A 25,567-nucleotide genomic window follows, 5' to 3' on the forward strand; every position below is an offset into this window, starting at 1 on the left:
AAGGGCCAAATGGCCTACTCCCGGAACATATTTTCCATGTTTCTATGTTTCTCTAAAATCAGTTGGAGAATTATTCTGGCCTTACCTTTTGCCTAACCTCAGAGTATGAAGTCCCGTACTTTTGTTCCAGGTATCTATAATCATAGTTTGGGAATGGAGAGGGCGCCGGGTAATTCCCAGACTTCCAGAGTTTCCACAGGTTCACTCCGACTATCACCAGGATAATCACGACTCCAGATCCATAGATGCCTATTTCCCAGGTTGCTGGATTTCTGATCACTGTGGGAAGCAAAAGAAAACGTTGCTGCAGTTAACACTGGGGACAGAGAAAGTGGTGTTGTCTCATCTAATTTACATTTAGTCTGAAGAAGTGTCTCGACCGGAAACATCACCTATTCCTTCTCACCAGAGATGCTGCCTGACCCGCTGAGTTACTCCAGCATTTTGTGTCAAACTACAGTACTTTACCATGCTGGTTTATCAAAGAAAGGCACAAAATGTGGGAATAACTCAGCAGGTCAGGCAACATCCCTGGAGAACATGGATAGGTGACGTTTAGTCTGAAGAAGGGTCCAGATCCAAAACGTCACCCATCCTTTTCCTCCAGAGTTTCTGCCGGACCCGTGTCTGTCTTCCATTTCACCTTTTGCCTCACACCTCATTCTGCAGCTCCCAGGCCTGTTATGAAAATGGGAACACCTCCCCTCTGCCGCCAGTTCTGAGGCAGGGTTGCCTGCTCCGAAATGTTAACTGTCTTCTCTCTCCACAGATGTTGCCAGACTGGCTGAGTTCTTCCAGCACTTGTTTCAGAACTCTTGATGAAATGCATTTAAACCTTGATTTATGAAAACACCTTACAGAGATGTAAGATAAGATAAGATAAGATAAGATACATTTATTGTCATTTGGACCCCTTGAGGTCCAAACGAAATGCCGTTTCTGCAGCCATACATACAAACACATAGACCCAAGACACAACATAATTTACATAAACATCCATCACATCGCTGTGATGGAAGGCCAAATAAACTTATTTCTCCACTGCACTCTTCCCCCCCCGATGTCAGAGTCAAAGTCAAAGCCCCCGGCTGGCGATGGCAATTGTCCCGCGGCCATTAAAGCCACGCCGGGTGGTGCGAGGTCGCACACCGGGTCTTGGTGTTAGAGCCCCCGGCGTGCGCTCGCAGAGTCCCGCGGCCATCGCGCGGGGCGGTGAGGTCAGGCAGCGCTCCAGGAGCTCTTCGGAGCAACTCGGGCGGGGGAGTCGCCGTTGCGAGAGCCCTGAAAAGCGGTCTCCCTCCAGGGACGGGCTCCCGGTGCCGCCGTCCACAGACCTGTCGTTGGAGCCTCCGACTCTCCGGTCGGGCCGCAGCAGCAGCGCTCCTCCACCGCTCCACCCGTTCCGGACTCGGCCAGCCCCGCGACGGCGACGGTGAGTTGTAGCACCAGAGTCCCTGGCTTCTTCCTGTTGGAGGCCGCTCCTCGTTGCGACCCAAACGACAACGGAAAACCCTAGAGAAAAGGTCGGGTCTCCATGCAGGGAGAGATTTAAAAAGTTTCCCCCTCCCTAGCAGTAACCTGACACACCCCAACAAAAAATACTACATTAAAACACAGACAGAAAAATAATAAAACGTGGACAGACTGCAGAGGCTGCTGCTGGCCAGAGCCGCGCCGCCCACCGGATGTATTTGCAGGAAAGAGCGGGAGACGTCAAATAAAAGAGAAAGAAAGTTAGAGAGTATGAACAAGGAACTGCGGACGCTGGTCTACCATGGAAAGGCACAAATTGCCAGGGTAACATCAGCAGGTCAGGCAGCATCCCTGGAGAACATGGACGTTTCGGTTCGGGACCTTTCTTCAAACTAAATGACGTGAGGGTTGACTAAATTACCTCTCCTATCTTAGTATCATCTGCATACTTACTAATCCAATTTACCACACCATCATCCAGATCATTGATGTACATGACAAACAACAGTGGACCCAACACAGATCCCTGTGGCACCCCACTAGTCACTGGCTAGTGAGGGTTGACTAAATTACAAGGGTGATTATAGACAATTAAAAAGAAGCTAGAGACCATGGATGAGTTTTAGCAGTAACCTGACTCCAATATGTTGCGGAACCCTGCACCCTGCATGACACACCAAACTGAAGTCAATCCCATTGTCTCATTCACTGAAACTCCAGAGTAAATGTTATATGGTTTGAACATATTGTGCGAGTAAAGAATTTTCTCCTGAATTCCTTATAGAATTTATTAATGGCCCCGCATGCATTAAGGGTATTAATGGTGGAGTAGCAAGATGGATTCAACAGTGGCTGAATGGGAGATGCCAGAGAGTAATGGTGGATGGTTGTTTGTCAGGTTGGAGGCCAGTGACTAGTGGGGTGCCACAGGGATCTGTGTTGGGTCCACTGTTGTTTGTCATGTACATCAATGATCTGGATGATGGTGTGGTAAATTGGATTAGTAAGTATGCAGATGATACTAAGATAGGAGGGGTTGTGGATAATGAAGTAAATTTTCAAAGTCTACAGAGAGATTTATGCCAGTTGGGAGAGTGGGCTGAAAGATGGCAGATGGAGTTTAATGCTGATAAGTGTGAGGTGCTACATCTTGGCAGGATAAATCAAAATAGGACGTACATGGTAAATGGTAGGGAATTGAAGAATGCAGGTGAACAGAGGGATCTGGGAATAACTGTGCACAGTTCCCTGAAAGTAGAATCTCATGTAGATTGGGTGGTAAAGAAAGCTTTTGGTGTGCTGGCCTTTATAAATCAGAGCATTGAGTATAGAAGTTGGGATGTAATGTTAAAATTGTACAAGGCATTGGTGAGGCCAATTCTGGAGTATGGTGTACAATTTTGGTCGCCTAATTATAGGAAGGATGTCAACAAAATAGAGAGAGTACAGAGGAGATTTACTAGAATGTTGCCTGGGTTTCAGCAACTAAGTTACAGAGAAAGATTGAACAAGTTAGGGCTTTATTCTTTGGAGCGCAGAAGGTTAAGGGGGACTTGATAGAGGTCTTTAAAATAATGAGAGGGATAGACAGAGTTGACGTGGATAAGCTTTTCCCACTGAGACTAGGGAAGATTCAAACAAGGGGACATGACTTGAGAATTAAGGGACTGAAGTTTAGGGGTAACATGAGGGGGAACTTCTTTACTCAGAGAGTGGTAGCTGTGTGGAATGAGCTTTCAGTGAAGGTGGTGGAGGCAGGTTTGTTTTTATCATTTAAAAATAAATTGGATAGTTATATGGATGGGAAAGGAATGGAGGGTTATGGTCTGAGCGCAGGTATATGGGACTAGGGAAGAATACGTGTTCGGCACGGACTAGAAGGGTCGAGATGGCCTGTTTCCGTGCTGTTATTGTTATATGGTTATATAGTTATATGCAGTCCCTCGATTAGGCTCTGCTCCCAACTTCTTTCCCCAGGTGAGGCCATCCTCTCCAGGTCTATCTTATTCAATCCCTTTCCCACAAGATTCATGGAGCTCAGGCTACGGAAAGCATATGTATTTGGCCGTCAAGAAGCTGGCAATTTAGGGAATTCGAGATGCATCAGAGAAAATAATGGACAGACTTGTTGTGACTACATTGAGGGTGAATGGGGTTGCTCTGCGGGGAGCTGCCATGGACCCAATGGGCCAAATGGCCTTCTTCGGCAATGGATTATTTGGGCAAGTTAAAATAAAGCATGAGATTTTTTTACCCTCTTCAAGAACAATGTATGTCTTCATGTCAGATCCGTTTATGTGGTATTATTTCTCCCTGCAGGCTAATCAGACATTGCAGATCTTTGGTTATAATTAAACCTAAAAAACCTTTAATTGAACTAAATAATTAATCAGCTTTTAGAAGAGCAGTTCACATTTCTCCAGTGTGCAGAACAGAAGTCTGCAAGAATGTAATTTGCCAAAAGAGTTTTTTGCATTTATATTAATGTTGGACTTTTTTTAAATCACACAGTGAGAACTAGGTCATTTTTCAAATACATCTTGAAGGAACCATATATAACTAACTTGCCATGAGGTGTTGCAGAATAAAGCTAAAGATCTTCTGATTTCAACCACTAATTGAATAAGGAATTATAAATACAGATGATATGAACGAATTTTAGTACAGATGAGTATGCTAGAAGGAATAAAATGCCTTCCATGGACAACGAGGTTATAAATGGAACTAGGCACAAAAGGATCTAGGGCATATATTCATATAGTCATACAAAAATTGGCACCTCACAGTGCAACGTTTTGTATGAAGCTCCTCTTAAATCTTCTAATATCGTTTTCCTTTTTATCTATCTTTGATCGGACTTTGCTGCACTTTATCTTGCACTAAATGTTATAAATGTTATTCCCTTTATCCTGTATCTGTACACTGTGGCTGGCTCGATTGGAATCATGTGTTGTCTTTCTGCTGACTGTTTAGTTTAGTTTAGTTTAGAGATACAGTGTGGAAACAGACCCTTCAGCCCACCGAGTCCGTGCCGACCAGTGATTCCCGAACATTAACACTACACTAAACACACGAGGGACAATTTATACATACCAAGCCAATTAACCTACATACCTGTACGTCTTTGACGTGTGGGAGGAAACCGAAGATCTGGGAGAAAAACCACGTGGTCACGGGTGGGAACGTACAAACTCCGTACAGCCAGCACCCATAGTCCGGATCGAACCCAGGACTCCCTCGTCTTTCATGTAGAATCCTCTTGAAAGTCTTCTGAAAATCCAGATGTACCAAACCCACTGGCTCCTCTTTCTCTATTCCACTAGTCATACACTGTTGTCGACTTGTCTGTAATGTATAGTCTTTCCCCTGACTGGATAGCAAGCAACAAAAAGCTTTTCACTGTACCTTAATAAACTAAGCTAAAAAAAAACCCCTAGTAGAATTAAAAAAACCGATATTTATTTCACAAATCCATGCTGACTCTGCTCAATCCTCTTATTTTTTTTAAGGTGTTCTGTTACACCATCTTTTATTAAAGATTCCAGCATTTTCCCAATTACTGACGTTTGGATAATGGACCCATCTTCTTTTAGTTCAGTTTAGTTTATTGTCCCACGTACCGAAATACAGGGAGAACCTTTTTTAGATGCGTGCCATCCCATCAGTGGTAAGACTATACATGATTACAATCAGGTACGTGAGGTATAACCTTGTATTCATTTCTCCAACTTCAAGGGTACAGGGAATCAGGAGAGGTATTAAAAGGTAGACACAAAGTAACTCAGCGGGACTGGCAGCATCTCTGGAGAGAAGGAATGGGTCAACAGTGCCCACTTTGTGCTGTTGCCCAAAGTCACACTTCAGGTTCTCAGATCCACTACCTGTTTCCTCATGGTTGGAATAGAGTATTAACTGATGAAGCTGCATTGCTTGTTCTTTTAGAGTGGGCTCCACTACTTACCACTTGCGGAATGTTCTGCTGGATTTCCTTCCATGGTGAGTCGGCGGCTTTTGATTTTGCTGCGAATGGGACACAGGGCAATTTTAGAATGCACAGTTATCCAACTGTTGAGAGCCTGTAAAAACCCTTGAGGTTAAAGCTTAAAATATTTGTCATGAATTGAAGTGTTGTTGTGATCGTGAATTCCCAGCCTGTACAGAATCATGGACTCTTAGTCACTAGGCCCAACTTGCCCACACCGACCAACATGTCCCATCAACACTAGTCCCACCTGCCTGCATTTGGCCCATATCCCACTAAACCTGTCTCTAGAGTCTTAAATCAATTCTAACGGCTCTATAAGTCCAGGCCGTGATCTACAGTATGCCGACTTTGGAAAAGGTGTGCTTATGGCTTTGCCCATGATTGTGCTTTCTTTCAATTGACATTGATGTCCCAACTCAGTATGTTCCTCTTACCTTGTAGCACAGGTGCTGTTCAACTGTCTGCTCCAATGTTCCTGGAGGCATAAAAACCTGCTGCTTGTTTCTGATGTCAGGCACCAATTGCAGACCAATTGCAGGAGGGCATATCTGCTGTGGGAAAGACAACATTATTATTATTGTACTAACCTGCAGTCATCCATTACATAGAAAACGTCATGTGGCATCCCACAAGGAATAGTCGCCTTTAAAGTCAATGTGCTGCTAATTCATCAGAAGAAAGTCAAAATGCGTGGGCTTTGGAAGATTTAAGGAGCACAGCTTGTCAATCATTTTTGACATCCAAATGTTCAGAGCAAAAGCTAACTGTAGCGTGTGAGGTACAGCAGCATGGACATTGGCCCACCGAGGCCACGCCATCCAACTATTACCCTGCACACTAGTTCTATCCTACACTTTAGGAACACTTTACAGAAGCCAATTAACCTACAAACCCGTACGTCTTTGTTAAGTGGGAGGAATCTGGAGCACCCGGAAAAAACCCTTGCAATCACAGGGAGAACGTGCAAACTCCATACAGTCGACATCCGTAGTCAGGATTGAACCCCAATCTCTGGTGTGGTAAGGCAGCAACTCTACCGCTGTGCCACCGTGCCGCCCCATGAGCTGCCCCAGTAGTGATCAGCTGGTGGGAGAATAGAGCATAGGCGCAAAGTGCTGGAGTAACTTGCGGGTCATGCAGCATCTCTGGGGAACATGGATAGGTGACATTGTGGGCTGGGTCCTTCTTCAGATTTATATATAGATACATAGAAATACATAGAAAATAGGTGCAGGAGTAGGCCATTCGGCCCTTCGAGCCTGCACCGCCATTCAATGTGATATAGATAGATATAAATCTGAAGAAGGGATAAATCTGCGGCAAGACAAAAAAACCCTTCAAAGTTTCCTTCATCTGCCGCATTCATCAATGCAATCACTGCATGTTATTACATTTATGTAAATGGGCCAGTCAGTTTTTAGCTTCCTTATCCCTTCCATTGCTCATGGTAGTGTTGATGGGGGTTCCCAACTACAGGAATGGAAGGACATAATATTTAGGCAAATAGTCGGTAGATGTGATAATAAGAGGGTTATAGGATCAGGGGATTTCAATTTCCCATATGTTAACAAGGATTGGCTTAGCCTAAAAGGCTCAGAAGAGAGCTGAAATCATCACTCCAGAGCATTGTGTCTTTTTTAATTTCCACTTTCGCTGCTCTTTTACAACTTTGTACACTGAACTGCTTTTGCCAATTACATTTCTGATCTGAAAATGTATTCATATCTTTCTGTTTTGCCACAGTCCTCCTCATATGAACCTTGCCCACCATATGTCATTGTCCATCCATGGAGCTGTTCAGTTTGGCAATGCACATTTGACACTCCCTGCTTGTATGGTGTTTATTTCACTGCGCTCAGCAACTCTACATTGATTTGCTGTCTCCTATTGAACAATACTGATTGTGTATTGTTCAGTTACATTGTGCTAAGAATTTGCAATCAGTCACTTACACAGTGCCCATTCGCACATTGTAACAAGACTGTTAGTGCTTACTGAGAACAGCGGAGAAGATAAGACCTTTCGTTGAATTTTTTGTAACTTTATCGGTGCCAGAAATGGGGTGACTTTGTGTACTACCTAGGTGAGGTCTGCTGTGTGATTTTACCAGATTGTATGTACAACAAAGAATTTTGCTGTACCTAGGTACATGTGATAATAAAGTATCTTCATCATCATCAATTCTGGTCTCAAGCTACTTAATGACAATTTTTCATTTGGTGGTTATATCTGTTATGGGCACACCGACACTCATCATTATCACTATAAATAAGTTGATTCATTCATATGATGTTTAAGAAGTGGAAATGGTTGAGAGCTTCAAGTTCCTAGATGTAAATATTACCAACAATCGGCCCTGGACCAACCACATTAAAGTTACGGCCAAATAACTCTACTTCCTCAGGAGACTAAGGAAATTTGGCATGTGTCCAACAACTCTTACCAACTTCTACAGATGCACCATGGAAACCATACACTCAGGCTGCAAGGTTAATCAGGTTGCATCACAGCTTGTGTAGGAAGGAACTACAGATATGGTTTACATCGAAGACAGACACAAAATGCTGGAGTAACTCAACGGGTCAGACAGCATCTCTAGAGAAAAAGAATTGGTGACGTTTCGGGTCGACATCTTTCTTCAGACTGAGATTCAGGGGAGAGGGAAACTAGAGGTATGAAAAGGTTCTGAAAAAATCAGAGCCAACACCAATGCCCAAAGAGCCCACAATGGTCGATTGTTGGCTGTGGAGGTAATAACGAGGGGACACGAACAGTAAAATTAGCAGGACAACTACGGTGGGAGAAGGATGGAGAGAGAGGGAATGCAAGGGTTGCTTGAAATTAGAGAAATCAATATTCATGCCGCTGGGTTGTAAGCTGCCCAAGTTTGGTTTGGCAACAGCTTTGCCTGAGACCACAAGAAATGGCAAAAAGTTGTGATTGCAACCCAATGCATCACACAGACCAGACTCCCCACCATTGACCCTTGTGCATGTCACGCTGCCTTGGGAAAGCAGCCAACATAATCAAAGACCTTTTTCACCCTTGTTATTCCATCTTCTCCCCAAATTCCAATGGGTAGAAGGCACAAAAGCTTGAAAGCACGCACCAGCAGATTCCAGAAGAGCCTCTTCCCCTCCGTTATCAGGCTACTGACTGGTTCTCCCATAAGCTCGAAAGAAGTCCCAATCTTCCAACCTACCTCATTGCAGATGTTGGACTTTTTCTCTTGAACTGTAATGTTACAATACTGAAATCTATATTCTGCACTCAGGTACTTTGTATACGGATTGATTGTATTCATGAAGAGTATCTGATTTATCTGAATTTCGTTTTACTGTATCTTGGTACACGAGATAATAATAAACCTGTATTAATATCAAAACTAAATACTGGAAAGATTTTCTTAAAATATACGCAATGCTTCTGGTCAGTGTCATGCCAAATAATTTTACTAAATGAGACAAGAATTGGTCGACAGCAATTTTCAACAACAGTGCAATTTGTATGAGGATGAATCTGACTGTGGATGGAATATTACTTACACTATTCAGAATTGACACACATCAGACTGAAGGATAAATTTGGCAATTCTGCATTCTCAATGGGCATGAAACCGTCAATCAGGTAGAGCAGTACAATACAATTCTCCAATTTGCACTTGAATGGGAACACAGTATAAAGCTACAAGCAGAGGAAAGATGGATTATTCCCTGTATTCTAACTACTACCACTACATTTCTTTGGAAAATGTACCTGAAGGGAGAAATGACACCATAAGATACCCAAATCATCACGCAGCTGTAGAATCATGCACCCTCAGAGTGCAATAGACTTTGACAACATAATAAGTCTTTCTGATATCAACTTTACCTCATTCATTAACCAGAGTAATTTTAGGAGCTGGTATAAACCACAGTAATAACATCCATTCAGTATGACAGTTATCCCACGTATAATAGATCTCATAATTCAGGTTGAATTATATCAAAGGGCAAAGATCAATGAAAGGCCTGTCCCACTTGGGTATAATTTGCGCGTCTTTTATGCGACATCCTAAAAATTGGTTGGCGCGTCGTGACACGTGCATGGCATGTGGTGAGGCATAGGGGCGTACGCAGTGATGTGCGGTAACGTGCGGCACCCAGGATTTTGGAATGCTCAAAATCCTTGCGCGCCACCAGCGTGACGTATCCCTTGCGCACGCTGACGTACTGATGGCGACGCTGATGTACTGATGGCGTACGTGTAGCGCGTGGTGATGCATGGTTACTCGCAGTGATGCACAAATATTGCCTATGCTAATTTATTATGCATCACCATGCATCAACGTCCGTAACCATGCGCCGCCCGTACAACGTCGGCGTGCCATTTGCCTGTCATTTGAACGCCATTTGAGCGCCGCCCCACGTGACCACCCGGGTATAAAGTGCGCATAGTTTTGAAAAAATCTCACTGGGAAAATCCTTGCCACGGAGATCGGACAAAGACAAACAACATCGCAAATGGCTCCTGAAAGAAGCAGGGCCCTCAAGAGCACTTGGCGCACGACTGTCGTACTGCTAGACGATTTTCGCACGTCAGTCACTACCGGCCTGTCGCGTAAATGACGCGCAAATTACTCCCAAGTGGGACAGGCCCTTTAGATAACAAAAACAGATTTTCAGGCTGATAGTTTTCTGCTGATGTTTATGCTTCACTCGTTTTTTTCTCACCTTATCTCAAATCATTCCATCTACAAACGTTTAGTTTAGTTTAGTTTAGTTTAGTTTAGTTTAGTTTAGTTTAGTTTAGAGATACAGCCTGGAAATAGGCCCTTCGCTCCACCGTGTCCACGCCGACCAGTGACCCTGTACAATAGTTCTTTCTTGCACACTGGGGACAATTTACAGAAACCAATTAATTTGCAAACCGGAGCACCTGGAAAAAATTCACAGGGAGAACATGCAAACTCCATACAGATAGCACCTGCAGTCAGGATTGAACCACCGTCTCCAATGTTGTGAGCCAGCAACTCCACTGTTTCTGTTCCTTTCCTCCGCATCTAAATGCTCCTTAAAGGCAACCTCATTCTTTATATTGACGTTAGCACATTCTCATCTCTAGTTGCATTCTGAGTTATGTGAGGTTATCCACTCTGGTGGCAAGAACAGGAAGGCAGATTATTATCTGAATAGTGTCAGATTAGGAGAAGGGGAGATGCAACGAGATCTGGGTGTGCTTGTACAGCAGTCACTAAAAGTAAGCATGCAGGTAAAGCAGGCAGTGAAGAGAGCTAATGGCATGTTGGCCTTCATTGCGAGAGGATTTGAGTTAAGGAGCAAGGAGGTCCTATTTCAGTTGTACAGGACCCTGGTGGGACTGCACCTATTGTATGCAATTTGTGTCTGCTAATTTGAGGAAGGACATTATTACTATTGAGGGAGTGCAGTGTAGGTTCACCAGGTTAATTCCCGGGATGGCGGGACTAATGTATGATGAAAGAATGGGTCGACTAGATTGGTATTCGTTGGAATATAGAAGGATGAAAGGCATTTCTTATAGAAACAAATAAAATTCTTAGAGGATTGGACAAGAAAATTGTTCCAGATGCTGGGGGAGTCCAGAACAAGCGGTCACAGTTTAAAAATAAGGGATAGGCCAATTAGGACTGAGATAAGGAAAAAAAATACCCAGAGAGTTTTGAATATGTGGAATTCTCTGCCACTGAAGGCATTGGAGGCCATTTCATTGTATGTTTTCAAGAGAGAGTTAGATTTAGCTCTTTGGGCTAAGGGAATCAAGGGATATGGGGGAAAAGCCAGAAAGAGGTACTGATTTTGGATAATCAGCCATGATCATATTGAATGGCTCAAATTGAATAGTCCTGGCTCAGAGGGCCGAATGGCCTACTCCTCCACCTATTTTCTATTTAGGGATTTTGAGTTAATATAATATCTTATTTTTAACTTCCTACAATTAAAAACACCGGTATATCTGTCTTATCAAACTTCAGCATTATTTTAAAGATTTCCATTTGGACATTGCATCTCTCACTTTTTGTAGATGGCTGTCCCAGCCTATTTTCTTCTTCCTGATAATTGTAAACACCCTGCTGTTGTACTTCATGCCTCAATGGTTTAATGGTGCTTTTATTGCAAAAGCGCAGGGAAATTATTTTTCTTACATACAGTCCAGTATATTTATAAGATTGTTAAGGGTTTGGACACGCTAGAGGCAGGGAACATGTTGCCGATGTTGAGGGAGTCCAGAACCAGGGGCCACAATTTAAGAATAAGGAGTAAGCCATTTAGAACGGAGACAAGGAGACTTTTTCTCACACTGAGTGGTGAGTCTGTGGAATTCTCTGCCTCAGAGGGCGGTGGAGGCAGGTTCTCTGGATACTTTCAAGAGAGAGTTAGATAGGGTTATTAAAAATAGTGGAGTCAGGGGATATGGGGAGAAGGCAGGAATGGGGTACTGATTGAGGATGATCAGCCATTATCACATTGAATCGAGTAGCCAAATGGCCTACTCCTGCACCTATTGTCTATTGTCTATAGTATTGCCATATGTAAGTACAATCCCCGATTAGCAAAGTGTACAGAGATAGTCCACTGAGACCACATTCAAGAGGCACTTGGTTTTGGTGCCTATTTCAAAGTCCTTCCACATGCCTCCATATATTTAATAATGCTTATGTAGAAAAAAACTGTTCACTGTACTCCAAATATAAATGATGTTTGATATATTCTAAACATAATTTCTCTGCTTCAGGGTCACAAAGCTTTGGGTGTCTTCCTATTGAGAGGATTTGCGTTCCCTGAGATTAAATAACATCTCAAGGATATGCACCCATTAATGTTTCAGGTTTAGATTCCTGCTACCCGACTGGAACTAAAATATTCTGATACATTGGCATAACTGGTAGAGCTGCTGCTTCACAGTGCCAGAGAGCCGGGTTTGATCCTGAATTTGGGTCCTGTTTGTGTGGAGTTTGCATGTTCTCCCTGTGACCACAAATGCCTCCTCCGGGTGTACTTGTTTCCACCCACATCTCAAAGATATACAGATTTGTAGGTTTATTGGCTTCTATAAATTGCCTCTAGTAGGTAGGGGGCGGATGCGAAAATAGGATAACATAGAGTACAAATAACATAGAAGTGTGAACGGGTGATTAATGGTCAGCATGGACTCGGTGGGCCATAGAGCCTTTCTCCATGCTGTATCTTTTAATCAACAAAGTCAGGTTTGGCCCTGCTCTCCAAGGAAAGATAATTTGCTTCATAATATTGTGTGCGCTTACATGTTTGAGATCATTATATTTCAGATGATGGTTGGGTTGAGTATGTACTTAACTTGGTTTGAGACTACAAACAACTGGCTCATGTTGGCTTCAGACTGACTTTGGATTTAGATTCAGATTTTGGTTTGATATTTGAGCACCTCACTGTTCAGGATCATTGTTGGTGTAATTGTTAGCAGATCATTTCCGCTACCCATCATACTTGTGTATGGCTTAATTGTCTAACTTCATTGGATAGCATGCAAACCAAAGCTTTTCACTGCACCTCAGCATACATGGCAATAATAAACCAATACCAATTGAAGTCAATGAAAATGAAGGTGGGGGAGAGTGCAGTGGAGAGATACGTTTTTTTGGCCTTCCATCACAGCTATGTGATGGATGTTTATGTAAAATGTAAATTATGTTGTGTCTGGGGTCTATTTGTGTGTAATGTATGGCTGCAGAAACGGCATTTCATTTGGACCTCCAGGGGTCCAAATGACAATTAAATAGACTATTGACTATTGACTATTGAAGGTGATGGTGCATTATCAACTGGTTATGGCAACTGAGACCACTTCCACCCTTTGGGAACTTGCAAAGAAATGATGGGATTAGTCTAGAATTGATGGGATTTGTTCGTTTAAAAAGCCATTAACTGCTTGGGAATGGGTCTGCTGAACACAGTGACAAAGAACAGCTTGTGAACTTAAAGTTGCAACTGATAATAACCTAGACAGTACTGTGAACAATAACCCCTTCAATGGTATGAAGGTGTAAAATACATCATAAATAAGGAAGTCTGTTTTTCAGCAGTGTGTTCTGTGTGAAAGTTGTTAGTGAAATATTCAGTGTCTCATGTCTGCTAGTTACAGTATGTTCAGTCTTCAGTCCTTTGGTTGCAGTTTTTTGTTTTGTTCAGTTGTAGTTAAGCTCTGCAGTTATTGCAATGTTTTACTCTGATGCCATATAATAAAATTAATACGTTTGGTACGCCTAAACAAAAAGTTTTAAACGCTACGATAGGACTCAGCAAATCACTTAGAATTCAGTGATCCTACAAACACCCACTAAATTGCACAATCAAAGGAGGCCATTCAGCCCAACGTAGAAACATAGAAACATAGAAATTAGGTGCAGGAGTAGGCCATTCGGCCCTTCGAGCCTGCACCGCCATTCAATATGATCATGGCTGATCATCCAACTCAGTATCCCATACCTGCCTTCTCTCCATACCCCCTGATCCCCTTAGCCACAAGGGCCACATCTAACTCCCTCTTAAATATAGCCAATGAACTGGCCTCAACTACCCTCTGTGGCAGAGAGTTCCAGAGATTCACCACTCTCTGTGTGAAAAAAGATTTTCTCATCTCGGTTTTAAAGGATTTCCCCCTTATCCTCAAGCTGTGACCCCTTGGCCTGGACTTCCCCAACATCGGGAACAATCTTCCTGCATCTAGCCTGTCCAACCCCTTAAGAATTTTGTAAATTTCTATAAGATCCCCTCTCAATCTCCTAAATTCTAGAGAGTATAAACCAAGTCTATCCAGTCTTTCTTCATAAGACAGTCCTGACATCCCAGGAATCAGTCTGGTGAACCTTCTCTGCACTCCCTCTATGGCAATAATGTCCTTCCTCAGATTTGGAGACCAAAACTGAACGCAATACTCCAGGTGTGGTCTCACCAAGACGTTCTCCCTGTGACTGCATGGGTGCTACTGTGCCAACTGTGCCAACAATCGGAAGGAACATCTTAATTCGTCTTACCGCAATGTGTTGCTCCAAAATTTGCCATTCAAACAAAATGAAATGACTTGGAAGGACATAGTGACATCATTATAATTTAGAATTAATAACAAAATAAAACAGAAAAGATTGGAAACATTCAGTAAGCCAGGCAGCATCTGTGGAAAGAGTCAGCATTTCAGGCCTAAATCTTTTCATCAGTAGAGTCTTGGACTATAGACGTTAGAGAAACAGAGGAAACGGGCCCTTCAGCCCACCGACTCAGCACCGACCAGCGATCACCCCGCACACTGGCTCTATCCTACACGCAAGGGACAATTTAAAATGTTTACCGAAAACAATTAATCTACAAACCTGCACGTCTTTGGAAAGTGTTAGTAAATTGGAGCACCCGGAGAATACCCATGCGGTCACAGGGAGAACGTACAAACTTCATACGTACAGCACTCGTAGTCAGGATCGAACCCGGTTTACTGGCGTCGTAAGGCAGCAACTCTACCGCTGCGCCACCGTGCCGCTCTGAACATATTCACCATATTACCTTCCACAGATGCTCCCTGACATACTGAGGGTTATATTTCTGATTTCCAGCATCTTCACTTTTTTTAAATTTTCATTTACATTCATTAGTTGACTTTGCTAGGCGCAAGATGTCACTGAATTGTTCACTAGATATTTGCACCACGTTTAAAGGTATAAAATATTCAATCGTCAATATAAAATATTCAATCAGATATTTAAGTCAGCGGCATTTGTATTTCCAAGGACTTTTTCTTTCCAACACTTCATTAATCAAGTGAATTACAATCAAACAGTACATTATGATAATGATTATTTGAAAAGAATTTCAAGCTAGATTTCAATTTATTCATGCAAACACAATAATATTAAAAGTAAATAATAAGAATTATAGAATTATAGTACAGGATGGCATTCTGCTGGGACCCCTCCTGCTGCCTGGTGAAGGTGTAGGGCAAAACCTTGCTCCAGCCCTCCCTCACCACCAATGGGGCATCTGCCTCTGATGCTGTCAGACACAGGAGAAAGGGCTGCTTTGCTGCCTTCAAATGAGGCAGAGAAGGATGGGGTGGTGGTGGGGACATATACTACCACCCTGGTCTCCTCCCCCAGGGGTCTCTCATGCAGGGCTACCCCCTCCTGCACTATCACATCCCGTGGCATCACCTCCTGCCACTCCTCCTCCTGGGTGGGCAACACCTGCATGGCAGGTTTTTTTGAGGGTTGTGCTCTCCTCCTACTCTTTTGGTACCATCTCTAAAACACAAGTCTCCTCTCCAAAAAACTCTCCAGCTATGAATGAACATGCTTTGGAGTGAAAGAGATGACATTCTGCTGTTTAAATTACTTTTTTTTTCTACTAACCTTTTTTTCACCCCGGAGCTATTACCTTCGACTACCTGCAATCACCTATGACTAGCCTCACGCCCTACCTACGACCTACCTACGACCTACCTACGACCTACCTACGAGTAAAAAGTATCGATTTTTTTCCATGGAGACCTTTTTTTACTCGTTGACATTTTTTATCAGGCTGGAAAAAGCGCCGCGACCTACTTGAGGCCACGAGTACGCGGAGACCACTCACGAGCTTGAGGGAAGAATTACGAAGACCTCGTACGACCTCATGGCGACCATGCTACAAGTATGAGTCAAGGGAAAACCCGGCAGAGGTCGCCAATTAGGTTATGAAAGTGGGATGGTGGCTTTACTGCGCTTGCGGCGCCAGAGACCCAGGTTCGATCCCGGCTACGGGTGCTGACTGTACGGAGTTTGTATGCTCTCCCCATGACCGCTTGGGTTTTTCCGAGATCTTCGGTTTCCTCCCACACTCTAAAGACGTACATGTTTGTAGGTTAATTTTCTTGGTATAACTGTAAATTGTCCCTGGTATGTGTTAATGTGCGGGAATCGCTGGTCGGTGCAGACTCGGTGGGCATAAGGGCCTGTTTCCGTGCTGTACATCTTAAAATTAAAACCAATATTATTGCAGTAAAAGATTTGGTCTGATATTGCTTCAATTTACTTTATTCCAAATTCACCTCCACCACGGCAGCTGAGTCTGAATTCAAAGCTTGGATTAATGGGAAACGCCACTGTGACTTTATTCTCTGCCAGTCAAACGTTTTAACCCAGCTAGCAAATCTGGTACCTTGGCACAGGCCAAGCGGAAACCTTATGCCAAGTTTCATGCTTGTCTGCTGACAAGAGTTCCTGTCCCTGTCACTGGAACTTATAACATGAAAATTTTCAACTTATCTCTGGAGCATATCTGGAGAATATCACCCAATAGGTGGCAACCACTCTGTTGACGAAAACAGGCCCTTTGGCCTACCGAATGTGTGCCAATCAGCGATCCCCACACATTAACACTATCCTACACACACTAGGATAGTGTGCAAACCTGTTTGTCTTTGGAGTTTGGGAGGAAACTGAAGATCTCAGAGGAAACCCAGGAGGTCACGGTGAGAACGTACAAACTCCGTACAGGCAGCACCCATAGTCGGGATCGAACAGATGTCTCCGGCGCTGCAAGCGGTGTGAGACAGCAACTCTACCACTGTGCAGCCCAGTGGGATAAATCGAACCAGTGTGAATGGGTGACTGATGGTTGTAGTAGACTCGGTGGCCCGAAAGCCTTGCTTCCATGCAATATAACTGTAACGTTCCAAACTAAACTAAACTAAACTAAACTAAACATTAAGATGCTGCAAGCTCCACTTCATTCACTTCTTTATCTTTGGTTCAGCATTTACGTTTCTTTTGACAATATTTTTGTGCTTGTCAAGACTAGTTCTGTGAAATGGAACTCAGTTTTATTGGAGACAACTGCAGTCAGATGGAAACACTCCCACGGCAAATTAATAATGACTTGTAATAGATTAAAAGGTTCCTCTCCAACAGTGTAAACAGCACAGTGCATTTCTCCCATTTTCAGAGGTACTGTAAACCTTTTATTCTCCCATAATGTTAGAAAGGATAACTTCCCCCATTGCACTAGTTTAGTTTAGAGATACTGCGTGGAAACAGGCCCTTCGGCCCACTGAGTCCATGCCGAACATCGATCACCAGTTCACATTAGTTCCATGCTATCTGCTACACATTAGGAGCAATTCACAAGAGGCCAATTAACCTACAAACCTGCACATCTTTGGAATGTGGGAGGAAACCAGAGCAAACCTATGTGTTCACGGGGAAAACATACAAACTGTGCACAAATAGCACCTGTCGTCAGGATCGAACCCGGGTCTCTGGCACTGTGAGGCAGCAGCTCTACCCCATCTTGATTTGAACGCAGTTAAATCAACGGGACTGGTTGCATTTCTCACGCCCGTCATTTAATTGTTTACCCACATTAAGATTTCCAAGTCAGTATCAAGTTGAGTGGAAGATAGGTTTGTGATCATCTGCACGGACATCTTACGTGGCAGAAGGGAGTCTTTCATCTTCCCACTCTGAAACATATTGGCTGACGCATTCAAGATAAAAGACCCTTTAAACCTTATCCTGAAGTTTGCATGTTGTATAATCTCACAGTCACAAATAGCAAGTTTCTACAACATAGATAAAAGACAATCTTTTGGCCAAAAGACCATGTTAAAAAAAGTTCTAATATGTGTCAAAACTTGAAAAAGAAAATTCCAATCAACTCACTTTATAACTAATTACATGGAGAGGATTTTTAAAAATTATAACCTATTTTCACATCATGTGCATTATGATAGATTAAATCAGAGCTTCTGCTGAGATTGAACTGATTTGAATCAGTTGAATTTTCTGTGATGTTTGGTGCTCTATTTGAAGAAAAATAGTTTCCATGACATTTTCCTTCCTTTCAATTCACTGTTGTCTAAACTGTTTTGCATCATTTCCTCAGGCTTTGGTTTGTACATATTAGATCGAAAGAAAAACTCAAAAAGACTAGGAGTTGTAACAAACATAGCTGCTCATTCCAATGGTTCTTTCAAACGGACTCCAAAAACATCAACAAAGTTACAAGCCAGAGCTGTCAAATGCCTGACATGAATTTGAAAGAGATTTCATGCTTAATGCTGTAAAGGGCCTGTCCCACTTGGGCGACCAAATCCGCGAGTTCTGGTGAGTTTGTCCTCGACTCATACTTGCAGCATGGTCGCCACAAGGTCGTAGGAGGTCTTCGTAATTCTCCTTCATGCTCGAGAGTGGTCTCCACGTACTCGAGGCCTCAGCTAGGTCCCGGCGTTTTTTTCAATATGTTATAAAATGCCCCCAAGTAAAAAAAGGTCGCCATGGAAAAAATGGATACGTTTTTTACTCGTAGGTTTAGTCGCAGTAGGTTGGCATGTTAGTCGTAGGTAATCGAGGGTAGTCAAAGGTAGTCGTAGATAGTCTTCATCATAGTCGAAGGGAGGTCGAAGGAGATCGAAGGAGGTCGTTTTCACTCTCCACTATTCGCTGTCCAATTTTCCCGAAGTTAGTCGCAGCTAGTCGTAGCTAGTTGAAGCTAGTCTTCAACATAGTCGAAGCAGGTCGAAGGAGGTCGAAGGAGGTCTTCTACATAGTCGAAGGAGGTTTTCAACAAGTCATTTTTTAAACTCTTCTAAACTCGCCAATTAGGTCGCCCAAGTAGGACAGCCCCTTAACTAACCTTTTCCAACTTTACTGCTTGATAGGTCCTGATCTTTACTCACCTTCAGTTCTTCAACTCACTCCCCCACCCGCCAACCCCTTACTTTCAGTCGGGGGAAGAACCCTGAACTGAAACATTATCCATCCTATTTCTCCAGAGATGCTGCCTGACCTGCAGAATTACTCCAGCACTTTCTGTCTATCCTTGGTATAAACCAGCATCTGCAGTTTCATTGTTTCTGTATTTCCAAATGCATTTATGAAGTAGCTTGGATCTGCACCAAATCAAATTAAAAGGATTATCAACTGTTTTCAGGTTAGTTACGGACAGATTTATACTGGCTGTTGCTTTGATTCCTTAAGTGTTTGGGGCTTAGTATTTCTTTCAAGTTTAAATCTCCATGGTGTGGTGAGCCAAGTGCTGAGATACAGGTCCTGTCTTCCAGGTTTCGGAGCAAATCAGGCCATGGATTCCCATTAGGGTGCGATATAACTAGAATAAATAGCAGGAGAGTATACGGACCTGGTTCCGTAGTCCGCCAAGCCTTCGGGTCCTCCAGGCAGGTTCTCCGTTCTGCAGCCACAGCACCTGATGAAGGCCTCTGTTGCAAGGCACCTTGGGAAGGCCTCTGCACTAATTAGGGCCGGAACCCACTCAAAGTATGAACACCACCTCGTCAGTCGTGTCTGTCCCCACCCCACACATCATCGCAAAATGATTCCACAATCCTCAACATCCACCGCCTTAGCAATGTATGATATCGGCATATACCAGCAGTTATAGGGCGGCACTGTGGCATTGTGGCTCGGTGGTAGAGCTACTCCTTTACAGTGCCAGAGTTCCGGGTTCGATCCTGACTATGGCTGCTTGTCTTTACGACATTTGTACGTTCTCCCCGTGACCTGATTGGGCTTCCTCTCAGATCATCAGCTTCCCCCCTTATTCCAAAGACGTATAGGTTCTTAGGTTAATTGGCTTGGTATAAAATGCAAAACTTTCCCTGGTGTGTGTCGGATAGTGTTGGTGTGCGGGGATCACTGGTAGATGCAGACTCGGTGGGCGGAAGGACCTGTTTCCACACTTTATCTCTAAACTAAAGTAAAAAACTAAACTAAACTAGCAATGTTCCATAACCTGGGCAACAAGGTTAATGACAGATTCACCCCTAACTTCAGTCCATAACTCCTGCACACTGCATTGTTGATGTCAGAAGATGAAGGCCTTCCCCAAGGATCCCCAAACCTGTTTACATTGAACTTTTTTGCTCTCTCGTTTATTAGATTGTTTACAGTGTACTATGTTTAAATATTCTGTTGTGCTGCTGCAAGTAAGAATTTCATTGTTCTTTCTGGGACATATGACAATAAAACACTCTTGACTCTCTGGGTGAAAAAGTTTTTCCTCAACTCAGTCCTAAATGGCCTACATACCCCTTATTCTTAAACTCTGAGCCCGTGCTCTGGACTCTCACAACATCGGGAACATTTTCCTGCGTCTAGCCTGACCAATCTCTTAAGAATTTTATATGTTTCTATAAGTTCCCCAACACATTCAGCACAAGACTGTTCTCCCAAGAGATGACAGAAACTGCAGGGTTTTCTTCTATATATTATCCTATTTTGCTGACCAGTCTCACTGCCTGTTTTTTGACATTCGTCTACATTGCAAATCTAATTCACTGATTTTCCACCCACTTATCTGCTGCATTTGAATTGATTAAATATTACGGTGGAGAATATTTAATGCAGTGGTAATTATATGACTGAGTGGGAGGATAACGGATTCCTTTGATCAGATTAGCACATCCACACTTTCACGTTTGCAAGCTTATTTTTTTATTGCTTGGTATTCTTTTATTAACCTGCAGAATAAATTTGAAATATATAAAATCCATCTGTTCATCCACACTGCAGAAACTTCGAAACGCTATAGAGCAAAAGCAAAATAAAAAAGGCAAGAAAATATGCAGTCACCAACGGCTGTTCACCATCGTTTAGAGAAGTTCAGAGTAGATGAAGAACTAGGTGTTACAGAACAGATGCTGGAAGCAACACTTCAACATTTGCGTGATGCTAGTTTGTTGATCACAGCAACAGAACCTCACAAGAATACATAAGTAGTGCATCTTTGGCTTTATACAGTAAAGTGCCATCAGTTCCAATGTCAGTAACCCTTTCCTAAGAAAGAAGCAACATTTCTTGAGGAAACCACAAAGTGCTGGAGGAACTCAGTGGGTCAGGCAGCATCTGTGGAGAGAATGCACAGGCGACGTCTCGGATCCACCATTTCCTCAGAAATGCTTTGGAAGAAACTGCAGAGGCTGGTTTACATCGAAGATAAACACAAAAAGCCGGAGTAACTCAGCGGGTCAGGCGGCATCTCAGGAGAAAAAGAATAGGTGATGTTTAAGGGGTGAGAACCTTCTTTAGACTGGGAAACTAGACAAGGGAAACTAGAGATATGATTTCCTCAGAAATATTGTATTTATTTCTGAACATATGCTGCCCAGCCTGCTGAGTTCCTCCAGCACTTTGTGTTTTGCACGAGATGTCAGCTTCTGCAGTTCCTTCTGTCTCCATTTCTTTATTCATTATTCTTCTATTGACATAACAATCTCATGCAACCACATCTCAAATGCTGCATCCTGCAAATTGAATAATTCCCGGATGAATAAGTAAAAAGGAAATAACCTACCCGGCAAGCATGGGAATAAAATGACTCCCTATACATGGCAGAAGAGCAGGCTAGAAACACCTTGGAATGTAGCAGGTATAGAGGTGTACAAAATCTTTAGAGGAACAGATCAGGTAAACATACGGAATCCCTTGCCCAGAGTCAGGGAATCGAGAACCAGAGGTTTAGGGTGAGGGGGAAAAGATTTAATAGGTACCTGAGGGATATCTTATTCACACAAATGATGGTGTGTGTTCGGACCAAGCTGCCAGAGGGGGTAGATGAGGCAAGGACTATTGCAACATTTAAAAAAACATTTAGACAAGTAAATGGATGGGATAGGTTTTAGAGGCATATGGACCAAATGCAGGCAGGTAGGACTAGTGTAGATGAGATATATTGGTTGGTGTGGGCAAGTTGGAAGGAAGGGCCTGTTTCCACTTCTATGACTGTAAATGTGAGACCCAGCAACAGTCGTAGGCTTTCCATAAACTTCAATCATGTTGCACACAAAAACATTTTGCTTTGTGAATGAATTTTTGGGCCACTCTGTACAAGACGTGTGCAGTGTGTGGTGAGGCATTGAAGCTGCAGTAACGCTACAGGGTTTTAATACATGAGCAAACTGGCTGCTTTGAAACAGAAAATTGTTCAGATGTGTTCCTTCCTGAGGCAGAGAACAATTGTGGTATTTACCAGACACAAATTAGGCTGAAACCTCTCAACCATACATATAAATTAGATTCACTATATCTTATGTAACTGCGTAGTTAATGGAAAATTATACACTAATTATTTAGTTTGCCAAGTCTAAATTTGGCCCAATTGCTTTCTGAGCAGTGACATTCTTTGAGAAGTTGGCATTTATTTAAAGGTGGCTGCATTTATTAGGCCAGTTATACAACACTGTTGCATTGGTGTCGAGTGCTTCATGCTTCATGTCAATGTAACTCAAGTGTGAAACAAGACAGATTGATGTGTGAGAACACCTCCGCCTATCTGTCTCGCACCATTTCGGCTTTTTTCAACACGCAGTCTCTGCTTCCCAGTAAACTTCCAAATCTACCCAGATGTTTCCATTGATTTGGAGTTTGGAAAAGTATGGAATTTCCATCTGCCGCAAAGTTCAGTTCAGGGATACAGCATGGAAATAGGCCCTTCGGCCCACCAGTACCATGCCAACCATCGATCACCCATACACTGGTTCTATGTTATCCCACTCTCGCATCCCTCACTTTAGGAGCAACTTAGGGAAACAAATTAACTTACAAACCTGCACGTCTTTGGAATGCGGGAGAAACCTATGGAGTCATAGGTAGAACGTACAAACTCTGCACAGACAGCAACCTCAGTCAGGATCGAACCCGGATCTCTGGCGCTGTCAGGCAGCAACGCTACCACTACCTCACCACATTGCTATTAAACAGATCATTGTAATCCAAGTTAAATTGGCCAAACCAGTGCAAAAGATTGTGGAGTATTAAATTGAAGAAATTACATTTCAAATCTTTGTATTTCTTGTTATCTTCTATAATGGTTATCTTCTATAATTCCACCATTGTTAGATCACACTGGTCCAACCGAAGGTCAACTTATCAACATTGTGCTGGGTCCATGCATACTCAATACTCTGACTGATGAAGGCCAATGTGCCAAAAGCCTTTGTGACCACTCGATCTACCTGTAATGCCATCACATGTGTTTGGCATGTAAATAATAATTGTTAATTGCAACTGTTCGGGAATGCACTGATAAATGCGACCATTTTCTCAGTGCACAAGCATTAGTAAATGCCTTTTTACCACGTATCACCATATACACCATTCACAGAGAACCTGATTAGTAAATGTCAGTAAATCAATGAGACATTTCCATATGATTTGTTGAACTTGTTTTCATTGATTTGCAAATCAGGTTGCTCAGAGAAAGAGAGGTATTCACTCATTCTGCAAGATATTTTACCTGAGTTCTCTCCTTTTATAAAGGTTCTCTAATCTACATAATAGTGGCTGTTAAAAAGCATTAACAAAGTAACCAAATTCAGTGCAGCAAGGAGATTGAGAACCTCGTGACCTGGTGTTAAGATAACAACTATCTCTCAATGTCAGCAAGACAAAGGAGATAGTGATTGACTTCAGGAAGCAAAGCGATACTCATACCGTGGTATACATTGACAGCGTCAAAGTAGGGGTGGTTGAAAGCTTCATGATCCAAGGCGTAAACTTAACCAACAATTTGTCCTGGACCAGCTATATCGAAGCAATGGCCAAGAAAGCACACCAATGCCTCTACTTCCTTAGAAGGCTTGGGCAGTTCTGCATGACCCCAGCAATTCTCACCAACTTCTACAGATGCGCCGTAGAATGCATTAGATCAGGATGTATCACCGCATGGTTTGGGAACTGCTCCATCCAAGACCGCAAGAAATTGCATAGATTGTGGACGCAGCACAGACCATCACAGACCACAAATCAGCCTACCTTCCATTGACTCCATCTAAACTTCATGTTGCCTCAGTAAGGCCACCAGCATAATCAAGGACCAGTCTCACCCCAGTCACTCCCTCTTCCCCACCCATCAGGCAAGAAGTACAGAAGTGTGAAAACGCACACCTCCAGATTCAGCGACAGTTTTTTCCCAGCTGTTATCAGGAACTGAACCATTTTATCACCAACTAGAGAGCAGTCCTGAATTACAATCTACCTCATTGGAGACCGTCGGACTATCTTTAATCTGAATTTACTGGACTTTATCTTGTACTAAATTTTATTCCCTTTATCATGTAGCTGAGGACTGCGGATGGCTCACATGTATTAATATATAGTCTTTCCACTGACCAGTTAGCATACAACAAAAAGCTTTTCACTGTACCTCGGTACACGTGACAATAAACTAAACTAAACTAAATTAAAACTAAATTAATTAAGGGCTATATTTATCAATAATTGTAAGTCGAACTCATGTGAGCAATAATTGCCATTATTTCTGATTAAATCGGATTTCTTTCAGACTTAACTGTGGACAGCTTCTTCACAGCTATTATCAAGCAACTGAACCATCCTATCACCAACTGGAGAACGGTCCTTTTTAAAAAAATATATTTTATTTTATTAGAAGTAAGTACAATCATATGGCATCAAAGTGCCTAATATATATTTTCATAATACATTTTATGTACAGCACCTTATTTTTTTTTGTTATAATAAAGAAAAATAAGAATAAGAAAAATAAATTAGATAGTAAAGGATAGAAAGACGTGAGATATCTGGTGTGTGAAGAAGAAGAAAAAAGAAGAATGAATGAAGAAAGTTGAAGAAAAGAAAATAGGAAAGAGAGAATAAGACATAAAGAAAAGAAGTAAGCAGACCATCTTGACCATCCCTCGTCCAGTCCTGAAACAGTTAGCATTTATAATTGTGTTGTACCATGTGATTCCAAAAAGACGACAAATGGAGACCAACTCGTTATGAATTGGTCTGATTTATCCATTAGGAGGAATCGCATTTCCTCAAGATGTGCAGTGTCCAGCATGCTTGCGATCCACATTTTAAGCGTCGGTATTGATGTATTTTTCCAAAATTTAAGTATTAATTTTTTTGCTTTAATTAAACCCTAATTAAAAAATAAATTTTGAGATGAGTTCAATTTATTCCCATCTTCCATTACTTCAGATATAATCATTTCAGTATTAGGTTCCATTCTTATCTTAAATCATTTGGTAAATATTTCAAAAATATCACTCCAAAATCTATAAAGTTTTATGCAGGAAACAAAAGAGTGTGTTATAGTTGTGTTT

General features: G+C 42.4%; 1 protein-coding gene across 3 annotated transcripts in view; it reads right to left on the reverse strand.

The window, feature by feature from the left end:
• The window catches only part of syt12 (synaptotagmin XII), a 169,388-nt gene that overhangs the window by 39,687 nt on the left and 104,134 nt on the right, over positions 1-25,567 (reverse strand). For 2 of the 3 annotated variants that reach the window (XM_055649694.1, XM_055649692.1), the window contains exons 2-4: positions 5,893-6,009; positions 5,435-5,493; positions 86-279 (exon numbers count right to left, since the gene is read on the reverse strand). In XM_055649694.1, coding sequence (XP_055505669.1) covers positions 86-279; positions 5,435-5,468 — 228 coding nt within the window. In that variant the 5' untranslated portion in view covers positions 5,469-5,493; positions 5,893-6,009. The remainder of the gene's footprint in view (positions 1-85; positions 280-5,434; positions 5,494-5,892; positions 6,010-25,567) is intronic. The other variant, XM_055649693.1, reaches the window with a different exon arrangement.

Source organism: Leucoraja erinacea, chromosome 18 (assembly GCF_028641065.1).
Source record: "Leucoraja erinacea ecotype New England chromosome 18, Leri_hhj_1, whole genome shotgun sequence".
Lineage (NCBI taxonomy): Eukaryota > Metazoa > Chordata > Chondrichthyes > Rajiformes > Rajidae > Leucoraja > Leucoraja erinaceus.